At 35.5% G+C, this 25,644-nt stretch overlaps 1 protein-coding gene across 4 annotated transcripts in view; it reads left to right on the top strand.

Moving 5' to 3' along the window:
• Positions 1-25,644, top strand: part of LOC133534426 (LIM domain only protein 7) — a 204,097-nt gene that overhangs the window by 82,669 nt on the left and 95,784 nt on the right. For 3 of the 4 annotated variants that reach the window (XM_061873533.1, XM_061873531.1, XM_061873534.1), the window contains exon 3: positions 23,584-23,776. In XM_061873533.1, coding sequence (XP_061729517.1) covers positions 23,672-23,776 — 105 coding nt within the window. In that variant the 5' untranslated portion in view covers positions 23,584-23,671. Of the gene's footprint in view, positions 1-22,614; positions 22,733-23,583; positions 23,777-25,644 lie in introns of those variants that run through there. The other variant, XM_061873532.1, reaches the window with a different exon arrangement.

The raw sequence follows: 25,644 nt of genomic DNA, 5'->3' as shown, positions 1-25,644 counted from the left end.
TTTTAGAGAATACAATATCTTATCTATAGACTTGGGGCCATTCCATTAGGTCTAAAGCAATTACTTACTTAACATGGTGGAGGCGGAGCGCAATATTCTACAGCCTTCCAAACACGCCAGTAAATGTCAAGAAGGTCATAATCAACCCATTAGATTTATCATAATTAATGACTTATATCATAAATCAATAAACTGGGCAAAATGTCCCTGTTTATGACATTTAAAATCACGTTATATGGCCGCCATTTCAGAAAATTTTAAATTTGCAAAGTGTCTCAACTTTGCTTGTTGATTTACAACACATTGAGTGCGGGGAACCCGCTCGGCGGGTTCTCTGTTCGTAGTTGCTTTCCACTACAAGGCGGAAAAACGCTGGGATTGGCTACGAGCGCAGCACTACGAAAACGTTGGTAGCGAATGTGTTAACACATCTAGTAAAACATTTGAACAGGTTTCCACTGACAGGACCACATTTACTTGACTTAATGTCCTATGTCCCCTAGATGGGGCAGAGAGCGTCCAAAGTTGGCATTAGCTATTTTCTCGGGCCAGTAACAGAGAATGCAGCGGAGGCAGCGAGCCTACATTATTCGAGCATGTAATGTTTTCATCTACCCTCAACTGACAACAGATAATTTAGACGACCGGTTTGGCCTAGTGGGTAGTGACCCTGCCTACGAAGCTGATGGTCCCGGGTTCAAATCCTGGTAAGGGCATTTATTCGTGTGATGAGCATGGATATTTGTTCCTGAGTCATGGGTGTTTTCTGTGTTTAAGTATTTATATATTATATATATCGTTGTCTAAGTACCCTCAACACAAGCTTTATTGAGCTTACTGTGGGACTTAGTCAATTTGTGTAATAATGTCCTATAATATTTATTTAATTTTTAATATTTTATTTTATTTATTACTAATTAGCTCCCTACACATGAACAAATATAGAGCAACTCTGTATAGTGAATGTTAATTTTGCCGCAGGTCGATGCCCTTCGTTTGACCATAGAGTACAAGTTAACAGAGCGAGACCATAAATCATCAAGGCTTGTGATGTTTTTGACGCTTCGATGAATTTTGTCTGTTTTGCAATCGAAAAAGGATATACTTAATGTTTGAGTGTAACTGTTCAAGAATCCATAGAATAAATTATTGTAAACTTACCTTTAGTTTAAATTATTCTGATTGCACTTTCTTTATAAAAAAAAACTCAAACATACATATCTTAATGATAACGAAATTAAACACAACAGAACCCAGTAAGAAAATGTGTCATGAACTGAAAACGTGAGATAATAAACATCAAAAAAGTATTTATTAAATTACAAACAATCGTGAGCGTTTGTATAACAACACCACGAAATCAACACGAGAAACGTCGGTATAACTAGATGGACCAAAAGTCAACTCAGACCGGTTATATGTCCTCTAAAAGTTAAAGAATTCGCGATGCGATGTGTATCAATCAGATCTTAACGATATGCCCCAACCTTGATATTTCGTTTTGAAACTACTTTGAACAAAATACCGTTGTTGCACAATAATAAAATTGTTACTATTCGGTAAAATATGTGCAGCTGTTCTCAGTTTAGCAAATTACTAGGAGAACAGAATAATAAATATGTATTATCATTAGTGTTTTCCCTATTCAAGGAGGACTTTCCTACATTTTTATAAAAGGTAAAGTTTTCTACAACCAAGAATTTTTTTACTCGATTTATCACAAGCAATGTGTCTTCACTCACGTCACTTAGTATTTTTTTCATATCGAAAGAAGTACCTATACGTTAGGTACGTATGCCCTGCCCTGCTTTTGTAAATAATTTAGGTTTCGGTCGATTCTATGTCGAGGGCGCAACGCCGACTGTTGACTTTCTTTATACTGGGAACATGGGATATGTTTAGCAGTTGTTGTTTGTAAGAAGTTACATTTGACAACTTGACCTTCACTGTCTTAAAAGTACTAAAAGTAATTAAGCATATCCGGTGGTAAACAGCTATATTACTTATTGATCCAATTAAAATAGTATAAAACATTATTTCAGTTTATACTGAACCGTAGATAACCTTTAATGATAGTAGCCGGAATTCACATTAATTGATATTAACAGTAATTGTAAACAAATACATTAAATGTGAACTGTGAGATATATGTATAGCAATTCTGTGATTATTAGTCTTTTTATAATAACTCTGGCGCCATTGGGTTTAAACAAAGTACTCGTACCTAGGTACCTATTGTTTATTTTTTAGGTAATTTGGCAGATACAAAGTCAATCTAGGAGGTTATCATATTTCATCAATTAGCAAGTAATCAATATAGGCTATATAGGGTAAACCGTCTATTACTGGCCACCTTATACTAAAAGGAATTCTGTGTAATAATCACACAATATAATATAAGTTAATCATCAGAACGATAGTTACTTTACTTCAATTGTGTAAATAAATAAATAGAATTGTGGTGGTGTGGCGCCAGACGAATCTTGTAAACCCATTTTTATAAAACTGAATATATTGCCCCTGCCTTGTTTAAATACTTTAGAGGTTTGCGTCTTTGCTAAACAACACATGTATCGTTTTAAGATGGCTAAAGAAGTATACCCTCGAAACACTAGAAATCCCGAAAGACTGGCACACGATTACGTTCCAAGGAGTTCGTTTTTTTCAAGGCAGTGCTATATAATGTGTATAATTTTTTTTAACCACTTACCGCCGGAAATTCAACGGCTACCTTTTAATAGCTTTCGAAAAAATGTAGCAGAATTGTTGCAGAATAAACAGTACTATAATGTAGGGACGTATCTTTTAGACAACATGAATTAAAGTAAAAAATCAAATAAAAAATTGACATCAAATTATTGTTTCTGGTCATTAATTAATTATTTTATTATTTATATTTGACATTATATTTCAATTTTAATTTTACCCACCAAACCCCCCCTTCCCCCCTACTTTATTTTACTACCCCCTTCTTTATTTTATTTTTACTTCTGATCCGAACGCGTTGTAAATTATTAAAATTAAATTATGTTGTTGTTTAAGGTACGAGTATGATTGTAAATAAAATTGTTATTTTATAATAGTATTTTATGCAACCGTTGTTTAAGAGAGGTCAAAAAAGGCGAGTGGCGTGAGTAACAATTTGGGGCGAAGCCGAAAATTGTTAATAAAGACGCCACGAGTATTTTTTGACTTAGTTAAACAACGTTGCATACAATACTTTTTCTACGACCGAGGACTTACTTTGAAATAAAATTGTAAATTTAACAAATATTTTTCATTTCATCTATCGCGATTTTGAAGGCAGAAATTTTTTAGTAACTTCTTGGGCCATCACTGATTTTTCTTCAGGCGTAGACACTAAGTTTTCGTGTTCATCCATTTTAACTTGAAATGCATACTGTTATTTAACACAAAAGTTAAACCACAATAACCTCATTCAAGAAGTAACAAAGAATGTTGGGTACGGGCGGGAAAATGAATGAACGAAATTAAAAAAACTTGTCTATGGTTCACTTATTTGTCACAGATGACATTTAAAATAAGGTTGGCAACAATGTATTTCATACAATATTCTTTAAGTGGTCATTACACGAAGTATCGAAAAGTACCAAAACGATACTGCGTGTATACAAAAATGCGTTTTTGGGGCATAGACTAAAGACTTGTCTTGACAACTATAAGGTAGGGTTTTAAATATGTGTGCACGACCCTTTAAATGACAAATAAAAATACGGGAGTAGAAAAAATATTTTATATTTAGGCTAGTTAGTAAGATTTGCATGCTGTGTATGGACGGCTAAGAGGATGGATTTTCTTGCAAATATAATGTACCAACTATTGTAACTCCTTTTTTCGCAAATAAAGAATTATTATTTTAGCCATTTTAGTATAAGGTGGCCAATAATTAGAGGGTAGCCAGTAATAGACAGTTTACCCTATAAGTACTTATCTTACAGATACATATTTTGTTTAAGTACGTGGGTACCGATTCCGACTAAGATTTCGTGGTTTAACTGGCCGTGGATCCTAGGTTTAACTCCCCTTTTAAACATGGATAAGGAACCTTAATTTATAACTTTGTTCCTTATAAGTAAAACTCGTTGGTCATAATGTCCTCTCAAAAATAAATTGCCTGTCTGTGCGTGTTTCTCATAACTAATAATAAACATAGTTCGCTGTCTTTCTAAAACCGTTAATTATGATCCCGTTTATAAGTATTAACCTTTAGTATTTATAAATTGCGTTCTCGTTACCACAAAATATTAGTTGTAAACATGTAATACAAATGGCGTATGGGATTAATCGTAAAACAACAAACTACCTCTCAGTGCAGTCTTCTATAGGGACATTCACACCAAAAGTCGCTTTATAGTGTTTGGCGATGGTTTAACATTTTCTTTACGAATACTATCTGTTAAGGCGTATGTGCCTGCCGTTACTGGTACCATTTTATGAGGATGTCCATAAATATGGAATAATATGCTCGCTTGTCTATAAATACCAAGTTTATGAAGAAAACTTCGATTAGGGTAGACCATAAGTAAGTAACATACGAGCTATGAGTTTCGAAACACATATAGTAAAGCAAGATTGTAAAGTAGATTACTAATTATGGATTTTATTATATTATTGTTATTTGAGACTCGATAAAAAATCTGACACAAATGGCGTCGTAACTGCTTAATTTGATGAAAAGTACACAACCAGTACAATTATTATTGACCGAGATCTCACTGCGTATCTCCAATCGTTGACATTGCCAATACTCTTACAGTAGCTTCCAATTACCTAAATCAACCATATCAGATTCGTGAAGATTCATGTTTTATTATCCCAGATACTTCACAAACACAATTGGAGTACTTTCGTACTTTTTGTCTAAATTGAAAGCTTTAAACTCGCTGGGAATAGGTCTATTGTTGAATAGTCAAATGTTTTTAAAAAGCAAAGACGAGGTGTAATTTAAACGGCTGACAGCGTGTAATCATAATACATTGTAATGTACGAATTCAGTCTGACAAAAAGCTGACCGGTCCGTTACAACGCGGCTACCGTAATGATAAAAGCAAACAAAATAACTGTGCTACTGGCATCTTATTGCTTTCAACTTTTTGATTATCTCGTTTTGTAAAGTCAAATCATTAGACTTTTTGCTTGTTTCACAAAGGTCAAGAAAGCCAAAGGGCAATTGAATCAGCTTTCATTTTATAAATCCCATTTTTAATATGCGACCATTTCGACATTTGCATCTATAATTGAATTAATTCACGTAGCCTGGGTACAAATATAATAATCACCAAAAAATATTTTGGTTCCCTAAATAAAAAAAACTCTCTTACCAAAAAAAAAATTACGTCTAAAATAACACGTCAAAATCACAAATGGTTATTTATTAATCACGACTGCTCTTCAATTATAATTAATGATCACCAAATCTTGAAGAGTAAATTAATGCGCTATTTTCACCTAAATAAACCACTATGATTACCAAAATGTATACATATTACCAAATCTATCGGAACTATCGCAAAAGTGGGTTACGTTTGGTTAGAACTTACAGAAAAGAAATGCTACTAGAAAAGTGAGTTAGGTTAGGTTTGAACTGCGATCCTCACAGAACCGAACTGCTACTAGAAAAGTGGGTTAGGTTAGAACTGTGACCCTTACAGAAACGAAATGCTACTAGAAAAAGATGACGTTAACGTAGTGAATTAATTCATTTAATAGGATTACGAGATGTTTGCATTTTGCATCTGATTGAAACAACATGTATAGAATCTCATGTTAGAATCTCGTAATGGCCATCATTCATGTAAATCATTTGGGCACTTGATCCACTTAATTAAGGTTACTGATAGCCATTGATCTCAATTAATTCGGCATCTGCCAGAGTTACGCAACATTGCAGCCCTAATGAAATATTCATGAAAATATTTTAAACAATCGTTCGTATGCGTTGTCCGTTTTGCCATGACGCAAGACGGTGGCAAAACGCGAGTTTGGTTTTGACCGTCGTCGAGGTCGGTCGGGTCCCGGGACGCCTCTGGGAGCCCTTTTGAGGACCATCCTGTTGCCAGATGTGCGAACCGGACCGTGTTGTTTTGACCGCGCGGATTTCTCGTCCGATTTTCGACTTTATTAAAATATCCCGAGAAACGCGGGTTTAATGTAGGTATGTCGGTTTTATAATGTGTAAAATCACCGCGCCGAAGTTAAACCTCAGCGAAGCCAAGAGGACGAGCTGTACGAGTTACCTGGTGAGAGCTTTCCATTTAACCTCTAAATAAAATTATGTTATTGTGCATAATTATGTCATGTTCAAGCAGGTAACAGTTGTTGTTTTCTTACGAACATCCTTGACTCTTGCCTCAAAATAGGCACAGTGCATTCGTACTAGTCTAGGTACTTAAAGACAGGTTAGTAAACGAACTCTTTATTAATTTTGTCTTTTAAGTATTCCAATTACGTTCTACCTCTAAATAAACGATTTATAGGGCTCGTACGAGGGACGCTACATTATAAGTATTTGGCAAAAGCAAGCCAAACCAAGCCAAGCAAGCAATACGCAAGAGAAGTTCGCTTAAACAAAGAAATCAAAATACGAAGCCCCAGAAACGGTCATCTATTATTAACTAACTGCAAACTGACATCACTACAGAACTCTTTTTTTATATGGTCCGACTTCAATGGTCCCATCCCAATACGTGCATTTGTGCAGTTGAAAAAAAAAGGGTATGGCTACTTTCACCACACGGCGCCGAAGCGAAGACTTCAAAATAAATACCAGACTGAATTGAAAACTAAAAGATATCTTTGCATTACGAAATAAATTAGATACCTACCGGAATGGAAGAGGGTATCAGGGGTCTCTGGTAGGCCAAACTACCTAATAACATTCAAGTTCAACAGTCAATGGAAGTGGAATCCTACTAATAGTTTTTGTGTATTTATTATTGAATGTGTGTGTGTATGTGTGTTTTCTTTAAGTTAAGTGACAGTGCAGTTCTGTTATGCGCAAAGTAGTTAAGTCGGTGTGCAAATTATATCTGTTTTTGTGTTTTCCTTGTGCTAGAAGTGTCTGTGTTGTGCAGTGATATAATCCAGTTTTGTATGTCCGCTGAGCAACTAACCCCGTCGTGACTGTCTAAACTACTATCGACATTTACATATGCTGAAATTGTGTAAATCATTACTAGGTAACACGCGTATGTGACGCCTCTGGAGGGCCGTATGCTTGTTTGCCACCGTTGTGGTATAAAAAAAAGAAAAAGGTAATACATAAGAAAACTATATTTAACTCAAGCAACTTGATTTACCTACTTGTTTTAACACTGACATGTCTAAAAGTGACCTGATGGCACCCCGCGAAGCCTAGAAGTGCTATGTATATACCTATATATAAGTAAGTATGGATAAAGAAGAAATGTAAATATTTTTACCGTGCTAATGGCAGCGTTGTTTATTTTTTACTATTATATTATATAAACTCCCATGTTTATTGGGTCGAGTGCTATTATGTACGAGCTTACCAGCCTTGCTTGATAAGTGCTTTTACTTTTGGTTTATCATCAGTAACACAGTGCATAGTGGAGCTTGTCCTCGACCGTATAGTAAGAAAGCTAACGGTCCTCTTGGATACTCCTGCACCTATACAACCATTAAATAAAATTAAATTTCTTGGCACTTATATCACCTTAGGTCATGACAGCTACGATACGAGCTACGATAAAAACAGTTCTAAAATATAAAGAGAAGGAGGGACGCCCAATATACCTATACGTGGGAGGACTCACTGAACTACGATATTCGGCATTATTACCCTGATCCTATTGGGAACACATATCCGAAATCAGAAGCAGCCTAAAGAAACAAGTGGAAAGAATATATAAACAATCGGAAACGGAAGGAATCAGAGCCAGAGGAAGCCGAAAGCGATGGCGGCACTAGCGGTAGGACATGTAATACGGAGCCAGCCCCAGGTGACCTACCACGCTTTGATTAGCATCAGACATTACGAATTAAGGATAAGATTATCCTGGCTCTTAAAGTTGTATGAAACAAGAGGGGGGGGGACTTCATAAAAATAATAATACAGCAGTCACATACCCTCACATTCCTAATACCAAGTATTTATTACACACCAAGTATAGTATCTATCTACCCCATGCTGACTTAACGATGCCTTGTATTCGGGTCGGCTAAAACTTTCCCGTCTCTCCTACTATCCTGACTGCAAACCCTACACTCCAGTCCTATCTACTGGGTGCTCCGGTGTCTCGGGCAGGCTGCAGGTGCCTACGGCGGGGTGGCAGGGGTTGTTGCGTAATAAGCCGGTGTGCGAGCGTACTTTGTTTGATTTCGCGTTTGAGGCTTAGCCGGTGTGATGTGACGCTGACATAATCCACCGACTCGCTGCCTCTTAGGTTGAATCAGCAGAGTCATGCGAGCCTACGGTGCTATTTTGTATCAACATCGCCTCCCCCTTGTAGTCTCCCCTTCCTAGTCCTTGCTGCAGGATCTGCTGGCTGGAGTTACCCCAAGTATCAGTATCAGTATCAGACGCAAGACGGTGGCAAAACGCCCGGAGCCTGGGTTGCCTCACAACCCTTTCGATCGCTATCTCGCTCGTGTATTTTGTCATATCTGTTTAGATTCGTACCAATGTGTGATATTTGACATGGTGTCTAATTCGTACTGATTCATATTAGGCTGTACTAGTAAAATTATTAGACCGAGATAACGCATTGTGGTTATGGCACATTCTTATATTTATCTGATTCTTTGTCATATTACCGTGACACTCGAATTTTGATTTTTAATAGATAATAGCAACGATTTCCAGGTTAAGGTTGACTCTTGGTCCTCGATAATATAATAGATTAGCAGTCGCAGGATTTCTAAAAAAAGTGGCTGTGACAGAATCGGACAGACAGACGGACATGACGAATCTATAAGGGTTCCGTTTTTTGCCATTTGGCTACGGAACCCTAATAAAAAGCGATTTGCGATTGGTGTCAATCCCTTGAAATAGTGGTTTAATGTAGGGTATATGGTATATATATATATATATATATATATATAATCCAATTATTCCCGGTTTAGTTTTTGGTAATAAATGATCGTGTTTTTGTTTTTTTATAACGGCATCATCTATTCTGTTCTGTTTAATTGCTAGTTTCAACACCATCTTATATGGCATGTTCAACGTACTTTAAAGCGGGCTCTAGTTGTTTCACTTCGTTAAGACCATTGTCTACGGCTATTTATTGGGTTATACGTATTGTATTATGTCGCAAGCTTGATTTTCAATTGATACTTCCTAGTTTGGCGAACAGGGGCATTAAATAAGCCAAAGAGTATTTTGAAATGCGTCATATATAAAGTGGAAGTTATGCATGTATTTATAGATACTATAAACCGAACCTTAATGTTAAACTGTACATAGAGGTAGTAGCGACCCGCCCCGGTTTCGCACGGGTTAAAAAATTATATTTCTATACCTTCGGCAAGAATCACTCCGGCGCCATAAGTGAAAACCGCATGAAAATCCGTTCATTCGTTTTCGAGTTTATCGCTAAAAGACAGACGCGGCGTTTGTTTATTAGATATATAAATAGAAGTAGGTAATAATATAATAGCTATAAATAAATAATAAATGATGTTTAATTTAATTTTAATTTATAGCAGAATTAGTGTTATACCTGAGGACAAAATATAATTTTGAGACAGGTAGCACCACGGTCACGTTCAATTAACGAACTGATACACGTAAACTACGGTGGACACGGCTGTCATCTCATATAGAACCACGATGACATCGACAGACGGTTTAATGCAATCGGCTTTGTAAGACTACACTACACACAGTTAGAAGCCAATCACCATTCTTGCCAATCGCCATTACTATTCTTTCAGAATAGGCTATTAGTACAGTCACGTCTGAAAATATCGATACGAAAAATGTGCTAAAAATATGTATACCTTACCTTAATATATGGGCAATTAAGTCGTGTATAAATATTTTTGGCACCTTTTTATCGATATTGTCAGACGTGACCGTACACACACATTTTTTCTTCTTTCGGAACGATTATTTCTGAAACTATTCACTTTATTAAAAAGTGGTTGTTGGAGACCCTTATTCGTTTTGAATGATCTATCCAAAGATATCCCAAATTGGGTTAAAGCGAAAAAAAAATGTACTGTTCTGTCGCCATGCATGATTTATGTAAGTATCCATGCCGAATTACAGCTTTCTAGCACTAACAATCACAAAGCAAAGTCGCGGACGGACCGACAGACGGACATGGCGAAACAAGGGTTCCTAGTTGACTACGGAGCCCTAAAAAAGAGGCACTTGACCATTAATGTGACCGGTTTTTTGTCGCTAAACCAACATTGGTGGTTTACCTTTGACGAACGTCGACAATATAAAATCTATGAGTACTGCAAAAGCCGTAAGAACGAAGGAGCAGTCGTCATAACATAACATTTAAATGGAACGTAATAACGTGTACTTATTCTTATTAATTCGAAATATTTTCTTATCAGATTTAAGTAGGTATATGTATCCTTATTTAGCATTTCCCAACTAACATTAAATGCCTGCGTTGTTTGATAAAGCATATCGTTGTTTACATCCATATTTGGTGTTTCACTTCAACCGTTATTGACTACTTTTGGCGTATTGGTATTCTTAAGTATTTACATTTATGTTTTTTAACTAAATAAGTAACCTTCAAATATGTTATTTCCATTTTATCTTGTTTTGAATATCAGTTTATTATTTTGAAAAGTATTTCGTATAACAGTCAAAAATAATGTCCAATTCGTATCTAATCAGCACATGACAGTGTCAAAATTCTTGTTGGTATTGTCTTTATCTTTATTGCATAAGGTATTCATATAAATTTTATTGCAATAATAAAGTGTGTCAATTTATTTTGTCTCCGATGTTTATTGTTTACATCTTTAATATTTATAAATTGAAGCGAACAATTTGTGAACCAAGTTCTAATTATATTTTTACGTTACCTACATAAATTACCTCGTTACGTTCCTACATAAAAAATGGCTATAAAAGAGCGTCTTAAATAGAAACGAAGAAGGAAACTAACTATGTATATAACTCGATCTAAAAACTTTGTATGACTAATGATCTACATTATTTGATAAAAGACTGTAGCTGTAGCGAAACCAGTAGACATTGTAAAAATGGAGTCGCAATGTAAGACAATAACACTTAAATTCTCTTTATTATTGCAACCTCGAACATAGGTACAGCACGACTACGGAAAGATAGCGATCGTGAAAAATTTCACCGCAGGCGGGGCCCTCGGTCCCGGAACTTTCTACGAAAAATTATTCAACAAATAAAAGTAAAAGTTAATAATTGCATACGACCCAAACTGGATAGTCGTGTTACAGACGATAGAGGGCGTGTCGAAGGGCCCGAATTCGAAACTATTGAAGGTATAGACAACTTTCAATAGGAACTTGTAGAACTATAATTTATGCGCATGCGGTAATGCGCGTGAGAGTATTTTATACAAGGCCTTGGCTCTTTATAACAATATGGAATATTTCAGTTGGAAAACACCTGGTATTGGTATGAATATACGAAACTTACGAGCCTGAATTAGTTAAATTATGTTTTATCCCTTTCTTACAAGTACATAAGTCAAAATGACAGATAAAGACGGACGATTCATAACTAATTCAGGCTTGTAATGCGTTTATATGAATAATGCCATAAATGTGTTGGACGACGAATGAGGTGTTATGGATATATTAGACTTTTTTTTATAACGAAAACATTTAAAACAAACATGATAAAGATTTTAATTTCCACTAAGGTTAAACTGATTAGCATAAATTTGGCAAAATATGTATGCAATCACGTTGCACATGCATTTCCTAAGTAGTTTATCAAGCAAAATACCCTTCCAGTTCATGAACGAATTTCTTTTGGCACTAAAGAATTCTCGCCATAGAAGGGCCCCAAAAATCGATCCATCAAAACACGATGTGGCCTGACAAAAACAGAACCGGCTCCCCGGAGCAACAGCCGGCATGCGGCCTACACCCAAGGTCGTCGGTGTACCGCTTTACAATATTCTTTTCTTTTTTGTACCACCTTTCTTCGTTGCTACATTCAAAACGTCTTTAGCAACCTACATTGACCCTAACGTATTTTAACCTTATCTGTATCCCATTTGGGTTTTATTTTTAATGCATAGCTCGTGGAATTCCAAAGGTCGGGGCATGTGTTATGCTCTTTTTTGCCAAGGGATTTTTTCTTCATGATGGTCCGAAATGATAGGTTCAATCTCGACTCGCGATTTTTTGCTTTCGCGTTTTCTGTATCTCGTTCCTCGAGTTCAATTTCAATCCACTATTTGTTTTCTCAATTGAGGCTTTGATTCTATTTATTCTAATTGTACGAGATACAATTTTTGCCGAGCTATCGTGTTGGTTGTTTTATGGATGTCGTGGTCAGATCATAGAATTTGATCATTTCAGGAAATGCCATATTAGATTTGATCACTTTTAGGTAGTTTAGATCCGAAATAATCAATTCTAAGATCCCATGTCATTTATGGTGTCAGTTATAACGTATAACTTATCTAGTGTTATTAGTTTCCCGGAATTTTATTTAATGCCTGTGAGTCCTTCTCTTATTCTTATGGATTAAGCGTGAGCGAGATGGATGTGCGTGCCCGGGATCGGGTATATCATGTTTTTGAATTTTTATTTTTTGGAGGTAACAAAAAAAAACAACGATTTCAAAACTTAAAGTGCGCATTTTTAGAAGCAATTTTCATATTGTTAGCTCTTGTGCAAAAATTGTTACGAATTTTTAAGGTGCGTCTTATGTTGGGGATTTTTATTTCTACCGAGCGAAAGTCAAGAAATCGGTTTTCGAATCGATGTAATTACTGGAGTAAGGCCTCAAGATTGCAAATAAAATTATTAGCAACCGTATTGTGATCTAAAAAACCGGTACGATTTTTAAAAAACTGCTTGCTGAAACAAGATGGTACCTGCATATTTTCTGAAGAGTTTCAAAAATGTTGTTAAGGTATCCGGGCAAGCAGGATCAAACTATTAAAGTTAGTAGATCAAAAGAATACCGCGGATATTTCTATAGTTTTTCGTAACCGCACGTTTCTAGGAAGTACCAAAGTTTTGGGCCTTTTTATTGGCATATTATATCAGCTAATATGCCAATAAAAAGGCAACATACTTATTGTTCTTTTGCATGTTTTGGAATCTTAATAAATAAAGTTGAATAATTTCAACACAAATAATTTTACTTAATGTCAAAGGCATTCTGTATTAGTCAACCTATGTAGTATATGACGGCACTCATGTAACCAAGTTCTCACTTTTAGGCCTCTCGAATTTAAACCTCGTGTGAATATTCTTAAATTCAAACGAAATCCCGATTTTAATAATCCTGTTTTAAGAATTTAATGGTCGTTTAAGTTAAGATCACCCTTTCGTTATACAATATCCTGGCCAACCAGCTGTCGCAAGGCTCTGGTTTCGTCATTGGTATTGGATACCAGATACCAAATACCGCCAGAGACGACATGTGGTTCCATTTTAGGCATTTACCACACTTAGGCTAAGGGAATGTTGAACCCAATATTTGTCTGGATCTTGCTCTGTAGATTTACTTATGTCGAGATTTTATAGACAATACAATACAAATCCTCTTTATTGCACAACTTCTGAAAAAATGTACCTGGAAAATGGACAATGTGCATAGTTGTATAAGAAATCCATACATGTGTATTGTAAAATATCTCAAAAAACATATTTCAAATATTTGAAATAATACAGTCCGGTTTATTTCTAACGCAATCAGCAACATGTAACCTTTAAGGTAACATCCACGAGTAGGTAAGTAGTAGATATTATTGAGAAAGGAAAATAACTTTTATGGAAAAGTTATAGTTTGTTTATACGCAAGTTATCTTTAAATGTAAATTTTGTAACTTATTTATGCAAATATGTGGTAGCTTAAAAAGCTTTACGTAAATATATAGAAATATACAAAGAAGGTTCTTTGCAATGGGTATAAATTGCAATCTTTGGCCTAATGTTTGTAGGCGCGAGGGCCCAATGTACATTTACGCATTCCTGCAAACATCATAATTATGTGGAAGTTTCACAAGCTATTCGGAATGCAGGACACTTCTTTATTTGGCGTGGTTTGCAGCCGGGTGCTGGTTACTAATGTTACTATGGCATCCACCGCTCATACCGTGAGTCTAACCGTTTTCGGTCCTTTTATTTTTCAATTTATTACACTAATGGAAAACGAGCTCGACGTCAGTTTCTTATCTAATGGACTTATCAAGTAAGTACAGGACTCATCTCACTCTAATTGCTACCCAATAGCGACGAGTAAAGATGATGGGGTTGAGGCTAAATCTTATTATTGGTACTCCAAAATAAAACTGATTTAGCCATCAACGGTAAATAACATTACAAATATTATAATATTATAGTATGTAAATTACAACCCACCTGATGCCATGACACCATATATATGTACGATGTTTACTTCCGTTCCTTGATAGTCCTTAGTCATTAAGGAATAAACAAAACAGAAGTTTCCGATTTTCGACAAAATAATCTCAATAAAAAAATGCAGGCCTTTGCTGCGGGTGGTGCTCCTGACGAAGATCCTCGAAATGTTTTTTTCACATCGCCCATACGTTTTACGAAAACTTCCACGGAAATCCGGAGGCAGTAAAATGAAAGCTAAAGATAAAATAAAAATGCAATAATTTATTACGAAATGTCCCTTTTTTTTTACTGTTCTCCCTAATAAAATAAAATAAAGTACCATCCTATATTCAACGCTAACACAGACGTGGGAAAATTATTAATCACATAAAATGTTAGTTTGCGATAATTTTATGCGTGAACGTAAACCCAGATGCCATAGTTTACGAGTTGATATAAAATTCCGCAATGAAGGCCAGTCATCAAATATTAGGGGAAATATGGATAAAATGACATGTATGGACAAAATGATACAGTGGGCTATTTCGAAATTGGCGAGCTGTAGTGAGTTTATCGACACAGCAATACTCACTGCTGCCATTTTTACAATTCTGCGAGATGCCCAGCATCATTGGCTCAGTCGGATCGAAGTAATGAGTGTGAACGTTTTGGTGCCCACATAAGTTTATTTTATACATGGTTTTGCATTTGTGTAACGTTTTCACGTGATGTTACGTGTTTAAATAGTGCAATATTTTATTAACATCTGGACGGCAAAGAGGAAGAGGTCAGTGTCATACGTAATACAATTTGTATATAGGATAACAGTATCTTAACATATGCACGCAGGGTGGACTAAGCGAACGGTTATGATAACTGTGCATACCTACTAAAGATTTTTCCTACTAACGTAGCTCAAATAGTCTATGTGCAACGAGGGGGGTGTGTGTGAGTGAAATATTGAATACGAGGGTGGTAACTCCCGAGAGCCGGAGGCTGGAGGGAATTAAAAACCCGAATTTGCAATATTCTTACCTCCAGAGTTACACACAATGTTTTTCGTTTTTCATCACACTTGCGAAGAAAAAACTAAATTTTAAGCGAAATAATTCTTAAATACGGTGACATATCAAACATTCGTCCGCTTTTTTGTAATTTCTTGGCAGGTGAGGCATCGAAAGCACAGACCTATTCGGCATTCAGCCACGATTGAAAATTATGTAAGAATATTTTAAACGGCTGTTAAATTAATCAAATTAAATAATTTTAAACATCAACAAAAATATTAAATTATAAACGTCAGTATTTTAAAAGTAAAACTCATTTATGCTACTTGGTTTGTAATTGTATGAATAAGTGACACAATCCATAACTCCCGCGGGAACTAAATAGGCCTTTGTCCTTCAGCACACCTTCATTCTTCATTCTTTTTTTTTCGAGCAAGTGTGATGAAAATGATATTTGTGTATCACATCAGGTAGCCGTACCATGAGATGACAAATGCCAGCTCATGGTAGCCATGTTAGGACTCCACATCAGACGAAAGTGTTAAGAATAGCTATAAAATTTTAATAATACTAAAGCAGGTACTTGAATGAAGATAATGTTACCAGTTTTCGCTTAATATCAACTATAATATTTTTATTGCTGATTTAATGTTTCAATTCGGTACCTTTTTCCGTAATTAAATGTATTTTATTCAGATGTTACATACCACAATGTGCTTATTTTCCCCTGTTATAGATAATAATTACGCATATTTGTCGCATGCTGGACTGGATCCTTAGCTAGACTGGATAGAAATTGCCTCTATTTCCCGTATAATTATAATAAAAAGCAGTAGCACGCAATCGTTCAGTGTTCATTGCCTTTTTAGGGTTCCGTAGCCAAATGGCATAAAACGGAACCCTTATAGTTTCGCCATGTCCGTCTGTCTGTCTGTCTGTCTGTCTGTCTGTCTGTCTGTCTGTCTGTCTGTCTGTCTGTCCGAGGCTTTGCTCCGTGGTCGTTAGTGCTAGAAAGCTGAAATTTGGCATGGATATATAAATCAATAAAGCCGACAAAGTCGTACAATAAAATCTAAAAATTTAATTTTTTTTAGGGTACCTCCCCTACACGTAAAGTGGGGGTGAAATTTTTTTTTCGCTTCAACCCTAGAGTGTGGGGTATCGTTGGAAAGGTCTTTCAAAACTAATAGGGGTTTTCAAGAAACATTTTTTGATAAAGTGAATATATTCGGAGATAATCGCTCCGAAAGAAAAAAAATATGTGTCCCCCCCCCTCTAACTTTTGAACCATAGGTCCAAAAAATATGAAAAAAATCGTGGAAGTAGAGCTTAAGAAAGACATTAAATGAAAACTATAGCGGACATGATCAGATTAGCTGTTTTTGAGTTATCGCAAAAAGTTTTCCCTTCATAGTAAAAAGACTTACTTTAATTAGGTACTGATTATGCAAATTTGCCTATTTGTTTAACTCGGGTGAAAGGTACCGTTTCATCCCTTGGTTAACAATTTACTATACTTTAAGCTCCAGTTTAGCTTATTGTGACGGAAGAGTAACTACGGAACCCTACACTGAGCGTGGCCCGACATGCTCTTGGCCGGTTATTTTAATTACGCAGGAAAGATTACGTCGTAATACAATTTAAGTATTGCATGACGGTGTACTAAAATTGTACAGTAAATATGACTGTGAGTATTTAAATCTCAAACAGGAATTGTTGTATGAGTTTTAGTCCAAGATCCCAGAGCCGCCAGACCTTACTTATTTTCTCATGAATAAAATGTATGGGATAATATAGTGTTAGTACGTACTTTTAATGTCTGCATACTGGACATTTTGGCCCGACAGCCATTTGTCCGGTACAAGGTGCTAAAGCTTGGTAAAAATATTACTAACTTTTCTCAATATTCTCATGGCTGATTTTTATGTACGAGTATTACAAACCATTTTGTAAGTAGCCAGACCAATTGCAGGGGCCCAACCATCAACCCCAGACCCACATAAAGTTTCACACAAATACACATATAAACTTTATGTGGGTCTGGGGGATGGCTGGCTCCCCCCAATTGGTGTGGATACTTACAAAATGTAATAGTAATAGTTCCCTGAGTATTATATATAAAAATCGAGAGTGAGAATGTACGAGTAAGTAAAGTTACAATATTTTCTGACAGCTTTAAAGCGTCTGGTAATAGTTACCGCTGGCGGAAATGGTCTGGCAATGTTGATTATAATTTTTGAACAATATTTTCTAAAACATACATAAAAACCAGCTATGAGAATTTAAGAAAAGTTAGTTAATTTTTTACCTTTAGCACCTTGTACCGGACAAATGGCCGTCGGGCCAATACAGCAAGTATGCGCAGACATTATCCCATACTCGTACATTTTATTCATGGGAAAATTAGTAAGGTCTGACAGCTCTGGGATCTTGCTCTATTTATGGATATCTATGAAAAAGTTTTTAGTTAGTTTCCTATGTTTGCCACCTTTCATTCAGAATATAGGGTATACTTAGTTCGTGTCATCCACGATGACGCGCAGATTTGTCAAATCTAACCTTTAATAACATGACAATACGAGTCAAGGCACGCGTTGTCGTGAATGACACGTTATATAGATAAGATTACCTATTGTCACCTATAGTAAAAACAAAACGAACAAAAACATACGATGTCTCTATTCTACTACTATTTCCCGGGAGATAATACTTTCGAAATTTGCTAAAACAACAGGTATATGGAGACATTAAAACATACATACCAGAACTTTATGTTTGCTTACTCATCAACATCATACTAAGGTAACTTTATTCAATATTACTGCAAATAAATATTCCTAGAAATTCTATTGAAAGTGACTACCTTCTAAAGTTACGCAAATCTTTACTTTGCTAATTAAACATATGGAAGCGCGGGAAACTCCGCAGCAAACACTTTCTTTGCCTACATTTAGAAAAGGACCTTTTATCATGTACAGTCATCTGCCGAGATGATTGCCCCGTTCTGCACAGAAATTTGTTTGCAGCTGTGTATATCTGCAGCTGACTGAAAGAAAATGCCCCAATGTTTGATATATTAATTTACAATAATTCATATCAGCACTGCCCCATTACTATTAACAGCCATTAAAGTTTCCAAGTATTTCATAAGAGAGTGTCGAAGACTAGAAGTTTATCATAGTTTAAAAAAAAAATTAATCCCGATTACGGCCAGCAGTAGGTAAGAATCTAGTTACTAAGTAAATCCTACGTTGTTTCTTGACATTATATGACTTCATTTTTATTTGAACATGGAGGCATTGTAACATGCCTCCATCTTGTTCATAATGTGTTGAACCCATTTTCAAAGGCTAGAATTCACAGGTAAAAAAGGTTCCTACTTTTCCTAAAAGTGGTATTTTAGTCGATATGCCAAGCACGTTTATTATAACAAGACGTGCGTGCCTATTTTTCTCCAGAGGTGTGACAACATTATTACTGTATGTTTTGGTTATGTATAAACAGGGCTGTTGTATCAATGCATTGTAGCATGTAACAAAGATAATTAGGTCTAAACAATTACACACATCTGGCGTCACTGTATATTTACAGTAATAAGCTAAATAAATATACTTGTACCTACAGATAGCTTCATACGCGCTTTTATACCACTAGATAGGTGAGGTGACTCTAATCTCAACTCGTCAAGCAACTAAGCAGTTATTGTGATCGCGAGCAACGGTTTCAAGGAACCCATTCTAAGCAGACTAAAACTTGTATACCTCGTTCATTAAATCTGGAATCACGCTGGGCCTTATTTCAAGGTGCTATAGCCTACTTTAGAGTGGCCACGTACGAGACGTTTAAAAGAGTAGATTATAGAAAAAAACCGTCAACTGTCGCCATCTTGGAGCGTGCGCGTACCGTTACACGCTTTTTGCGTGTGCTGTCCCGCTTGTGTTTGAGAATACACATTACATTAGGGTTAGAAAATGGACAAGGTCAAAGTTGCCTACAGAATCGGAAACATACTTTCATTGTTAATAAATTTAATAATGGTTTGGCCAGCACATAGCACATCATGTCACTTAAGAAATTTAAAAAGTACAAGCGGAACTCGCGGAAGGTTACCCTGAAACTTTTTTTCTGACAGACGTGATAGCAATGACTGGTCAGACTCAATGTGGTTGCGTTGTTTAATTACCTTCTGTTCAGTACCAGACCAGCTTGATGGTAGGTACCATGTCATTGCCTTTTGCATTGCTAACATTACATAAATACGTATCAAGGGACCAGGAACTTAGTCAAATTTGACCTGTAAGATTTAACTAAGGACAAAAAGATAGACTTCGGGAAAATTAAAACAAAAAAAAAAGGTTGGTAAAACGGTATTGAATAGAAGACAATAGAAATATCTTGTTGAAATAAGAGTTTCACATTTTAAGGGGAAACAGTGGTAATTTTTCCATACAAACGTTCTCGAAATTTTCCTCTGGAGTTTGGCTCTAGATGATTATTTTATATGAGTTCAATATTACCAATACCTGTGTTCGTTTTCCTTTTTTTCATATTCGTGTTTTTATAAGAACTATGTCACTTTAAAACACGGTAAAAACGGTCCAATAAATGCGCCGTAAACGGACGCCTAGCATTCAAAATCGGCAATAATAAACGCAAAAATCAAAACGGTCAGACATAGATAATTTATTTCGTTCCGTCCCGTTCATTCCGTTACCAAAAATTTCGTTATGATTGGTTAAGTTTGGGAGGAGGAAAATGTTCCAAACGGAATCTCTATTTCTGAGATTTTTCGCCTAAGCTGCAGTTGTCTTTATCGCACTAATTTTAGGAACCGCCGCCGTCAGTGCGACGGAGACTAACGCAAAGCGCTAATCACGACATGTTGTCGTTTTGCCCCTACGAAGGATTTTCGCTATATACCGAGAAATCCATGTTATCGGTTACGACGTAGCGCTACGACCGTAGCTCAGCGGTGAATGTGTTAAGCAAATGCCAAATGATTTTATAAATAGGCCCACCCGCATAAATCGAATTTTTCATAAAGCTGTCAGTTCACTAGCGCCAAAACTGCCACGAAAAGGACATGCACTAATTTATGGTATCGTTTCCTGCCTACACGTGGCCAGTAACCTTTAGGCTTTCTTGTGCTGTCAATTACATAAATTCACGAATAAGGGCATCGTTTTCTCCTCAACCCTTTGTCTAGCAATGACCTAGAAAACTTCGTTTCAATTCTAAACTCAAATGCCTAGCGATACGGTTGCGAGTGTGAGCCATTTCATAGTTATCTCTATAGTGTCGTAAGCGTAGAAAGTGTCCCAATTGTAGGGTGGATGTGGTTTGGGTTTTTATTGGGACAGTTTTCGTTTTGTGTGGTTTTTACTCTTAGTCTTTTTATGTTCAACTCATTCATACGCTTCGAAAATAATTCTATTTAACGATAAAAATAATGCTCTACATAATACATATAGCCCATAATTTTTCTTACACTCAACTTCAGTTTGTCGCTATTTAGTTTGCTATGACTATAACATGGAAATGAATTACCTAATTAAAACTGTGCAGTATTTGATACTTAAATTTGACTACCGGTCTGGCCTAGTGGGGAGTGATAGGGACCCTGCCTGTGAAGCCGATGGTCGTGGGTTCGAATATCGGTAAAGTCATTTATGTGATGAGCACAGATATATATCGTTGTCTGAGTACCCACGACACGACCCTTCTTGAGCTTACTGTGGGACTTAGTCAATATGTGTAAGAATGTCCTATAATAATTATTTATTTATTTAAATGGTTCTGATATTTACCTAAAAAAAGTGATAGTACACGGCGTCATTCTTTAGCTAATATGATATCATGTAAAATAAAAATAAAAACACTTATTTCATTTCATTGATTGTACGTTTACTTAATATCACTAATACAGTTTTATTGTGCCGTTCATTCACAGATTGCATATACATAGATAACTGTTAGTTAATTCTGCATGCGCTATTTTTTATTAAATAATAAATGGATTACCTGCAAGTACGGTTTGCACGACGGATCTGAAATATATGGGAAGGTCCGGGTAATTTCTTATATTTCGGATCCGGATTGCGAACCCTACCTGCAAGCACATACCATACCTACGTGATCACGGAACGCATAAAAACAAAGAACAAGTTTTTTTGACAATAACATTTTAACACTTATATTAAATTGTGTCACCATTTTAGGTACGATATTTTTATGTGCTTGAAGTATAAATGCATATCACCGTATTATTTAACATTACCTGACACTATCTCTACTCTAGGCCATTTTTAGGGGTTTATTAATGGCCTAATAACTTTTTATATAAGTTAAATATCAAACATAAGATCTTTATAGGCACGCAGGTATATATATGGCAAGAAAATACCCCATTATCATGTACTGGTTTGACTATAATGACGGTGTTTGGTTATCTTTGGCTCTAGGGTTTAACTTTAAGATAGGTTTTAAGTGCATACTCAGAATTTTAAGTGCATCTTCATTTTTTATATAGGTCATCACTAGAATAAGACGGTACATTTTATCTTGGAATTCTTTCCTTAAGAAAAAGAACTGAGAGTCAAAAAAATGTACGATAGTAAATATGTATATAGTAAGAGGAAAGATGACGGTATATTCTGTAGAATTTTAACAACATGTTGCACATAAGTACCTAAGCTCCTAACATTTTCAGTTTTTTTATGGAACAACGTGTGTTTGCAAAATTTATTATAATTTTTTAAAGTGCATTTTAGACCTATGTTCGTGATTTTTTTTCTATCAATCACTGAAGTCCCTAAAAAAGGCTTCATGATTGCTAATCAAATTTATGGTAGCCGTATTCTGATCCAAAAAAGTGCTACGACTTCTTTAAATTCGTTTTCTGAACCTACTGCACCTTAAAAAACATCCAGAACGTTCTTGCCGTTAGGTTGTATGCACGCGGAAACAAATGTATTATTTTAAATTTACATATCAATTTACGAAATGTTTAGACACTTACTCGCCAAAATATAATAAATTGCAAAACAATTATACATAACGCGATCGATTAAGAACAATTGTTATCTCGCGCTCAGTCTCCAGCGCGCCGCGCCGCCGAACGGTCGCGTCTCACAATACCGGCTATATCGTCGTGACATACCCGAACTATTGTGAACGGTGCAGTGACAAAGTGAAATATTCCGGTAATAACACCTTTCTTTCTTAGAAACATTATATAAGCGCAAAGAATCTATAAATGATTCGTCAAGGATGTTTGAAGCATGGTTACAAGTCAGATTGACAGTGGTTAAGTGCTTGACTTGACGAGAACGCTCTAAGTTCCACGTAATCTTGGTGATTGTATGTTTTGATATCTACTCGTGTTTTTTTACTGGATTTAGTAATGGCATTGTTACTTGCAAGCTGGTTTTAATTTAAGTGTGTATTTTATACTTAATAAGTTTCAAGGTCTCTTTCCCTTTTAAAAACAAGAATACCTTGTTTCTTTAACGTCCGCGATTTTTACCTGAACATTCACAAATCGGACGCATTAAGTTTATTGTATGGTAGTAAAAAAAAGCATTACTGAGCAGGTATCTATCTATCTACCTACCTTTTCCTTCCTAGGTGTGTTACCTTTATACTGGTTAGTTTTAAGCGGTTGGATTTGTAAAATTCTTTTAAATTAATTGTTGTATATTCTTTGTTTGAATAAATATAAAAAAATGCTTATACTATTCATTCCTAATTTGCCTTTTTTGAACATGTTATTATAGGTAAACACTCAATATGCGTCCAGTTAATATGAAGTGCACATAAAGTACCGGTGGGGGGTGTCCAAATTTTCAGCATTGAATATAATGTTTTTTTATTTAAAAATTAAAAATAGCACGCTGCAGCCGATGTTTTTTCTTGCAATTAAATCCGTTTTACAATACATTCCCTTTTAAACAATATAGAAAAAACAACTTTTTGTATAGTAACCACATTTTTTAATTATAAAAAAGTATGTCCCTTTTTATTTATCATATGTTTAAATATATTTTTGTTTCAGGTACAGAACCAGTAGTGATTGATATGTGCTAGTGCTGTGACGTGTTGAAGTTTTAGTTTATGATGTGAACAGTTGTCAGTGACTGACTATGCCGTCTGACAGTGGCTCCACTTGGTCGCCGCCGGCCTCCAACAGCGAGAGGAGATTGAGTAACTCTTCAGATGGCAGCGCCGGCAGTGGATATTCTAAAGCTGTAAGTGTTTTACCCAACTTTGAAATTCAGATGAGCAAATGTGGTTTAAAAAACTAAGTGCCCATTCAACAAGCTGTACCCTGTTAAATCCCCTTATAAAGACTGTTTTTTTAGTCACCTGCAAAAAATTACGGGGTGAATATAACAACGTGTCTCTACTCTCTGGACATTGACTGAGATCCTGAGTAGAGTTCCTTTTCAAGAATGTTCTAAAATTACCGTGTATTTACATAAAGGCTGTTCCGAAGTATTACATTGTAAATCATTTATTTCTCCGTTAATACTGTGGCGTTTGGAATGAAACTTTGTGCATCTTAGGTTAGAAATACCCTAATCGACACGTCCTAGTCTTCTATGTCCAGAGGGTAAAGACACGTTGTATAGGTCATACTGAGCAACTTTTTCTATGGGACCAACCCCGAAATTGCAAAAAAATATGTGGCTGTTTCAAATAATTTGGCTGGTCTGATGTAGATATTTTGTACATATACATAGGACAGTCATTTTTTTAGATTTCGTGGTTGGTCATATTCACCCTGTAAATTATTGCAGATAACTAAAAAAAACCTGTAGAGGTAAAAAAGACCTAATGGGACCAACGCTTTGACACGTTATAGGCAAATGTCTTTTGTTGTAAAACTTCATTGTATCTCTAAATATTATTACTGATAACTGAATACAGACGTCACATTTAACAAGATAGAAACGCATTTTCAACTAGTATAAATAAAGGAATTAAAAAAGTTAAAATTAAATAACAGGTGTTGTTGTATAGGTACCGATCTACTGATCTGGTTCGATAGCCTTTACTTTTGAATGTTAATTACATGGAACAGTTTACACGGGTACAGGCAGGTAGATATTTCTGCTACCTGCCAGCCCTGCTGCTTTATATTAGATGATTCGAGATTTTGGCTAGGTTTTCCTGTTGTTTTAGCTTCTGCTCGAAACTTCACCCACGTGGAATGATGATTTACATGCTAAAGGCTCTCGAGCATATTACCTCTAAAGAGGTACCAGACAAACAGAGTATGTTTTGATATATTAGTGGGTATTATGAAATCTCCTGATTAAAAGATAATCTTGAATTATTAAAGTAAATAATACATGAATAACATTATGAAATATGTATTAATGAAATTATAGGTATTTTATTTCACTTTTAAAACAATGAAACGAATAAAGTTTTTTTTAGAGTTACTTCCTTTACGTAATATTTAATTAATAAGTTAATTTATTTTTCAGTAAATATTTCGAAACCTCTTTTATTGCACCACATATGAATTTGTTTTCATATGTGGTGCAATAAAGTTTTTTTTTGTTTCCTTACTATGTTACGGATTCCATTTTGTAAAAAAAACTTCAGTAAATAAATAAAACACTTCTCTTATACCTACGAGTCAAGAAATAAACATGACGAGACATAAACATATTAAGTTTTAATGCGCAGTTTGATATAAATAAAACATAGAAACAGACTCAGTCGGGCTAAGATAGTCGGCTCATTATCATTTGTCACCATGCCTGTCATTTTCTAACAAGTATGTAAGCGCGAAAGTGACGGTCATAGTGACAAGTAATAAAAATTAAACCATGCTGCCAGCGCTGGTAAATATAAAATCAAATAGACGGTGACAAAAAAAAATATAGCCTTAATGAGCTTACTGTGGGACTTAGTCAATTTGTGTAAGAATGTCCAATTATATATATTTATTTAATATCTTTCCTAATGTAAGTATCCAGGGAGAAAATGAGCACTAGGTTTATTTGAAAAATTATACATTTTTCATTGTTTCTACATTTAGTCAGGGTTTTGTGATCTGATATTGACTGTGACACTGTTGATTACTTACCACGTAAAAAAGTAC

This window comes from Cydia pomonella, chromosome 2, assembly GCF_033807575.1.
Source record: "Cydia pomonella isolate Wapato2018A chromosome 2, ilCydPomo1, whole genome shotgun sequence".
Lineage (NCBI taxonomy): Eukaryota > Metazoa > Arthropoda > Insecta > Lepidoptera > Tortricidae > Cydia > Cydia pomonella.
This window is presented reverse-complemented; position numbering and strand designations above follow the sequence as displayed.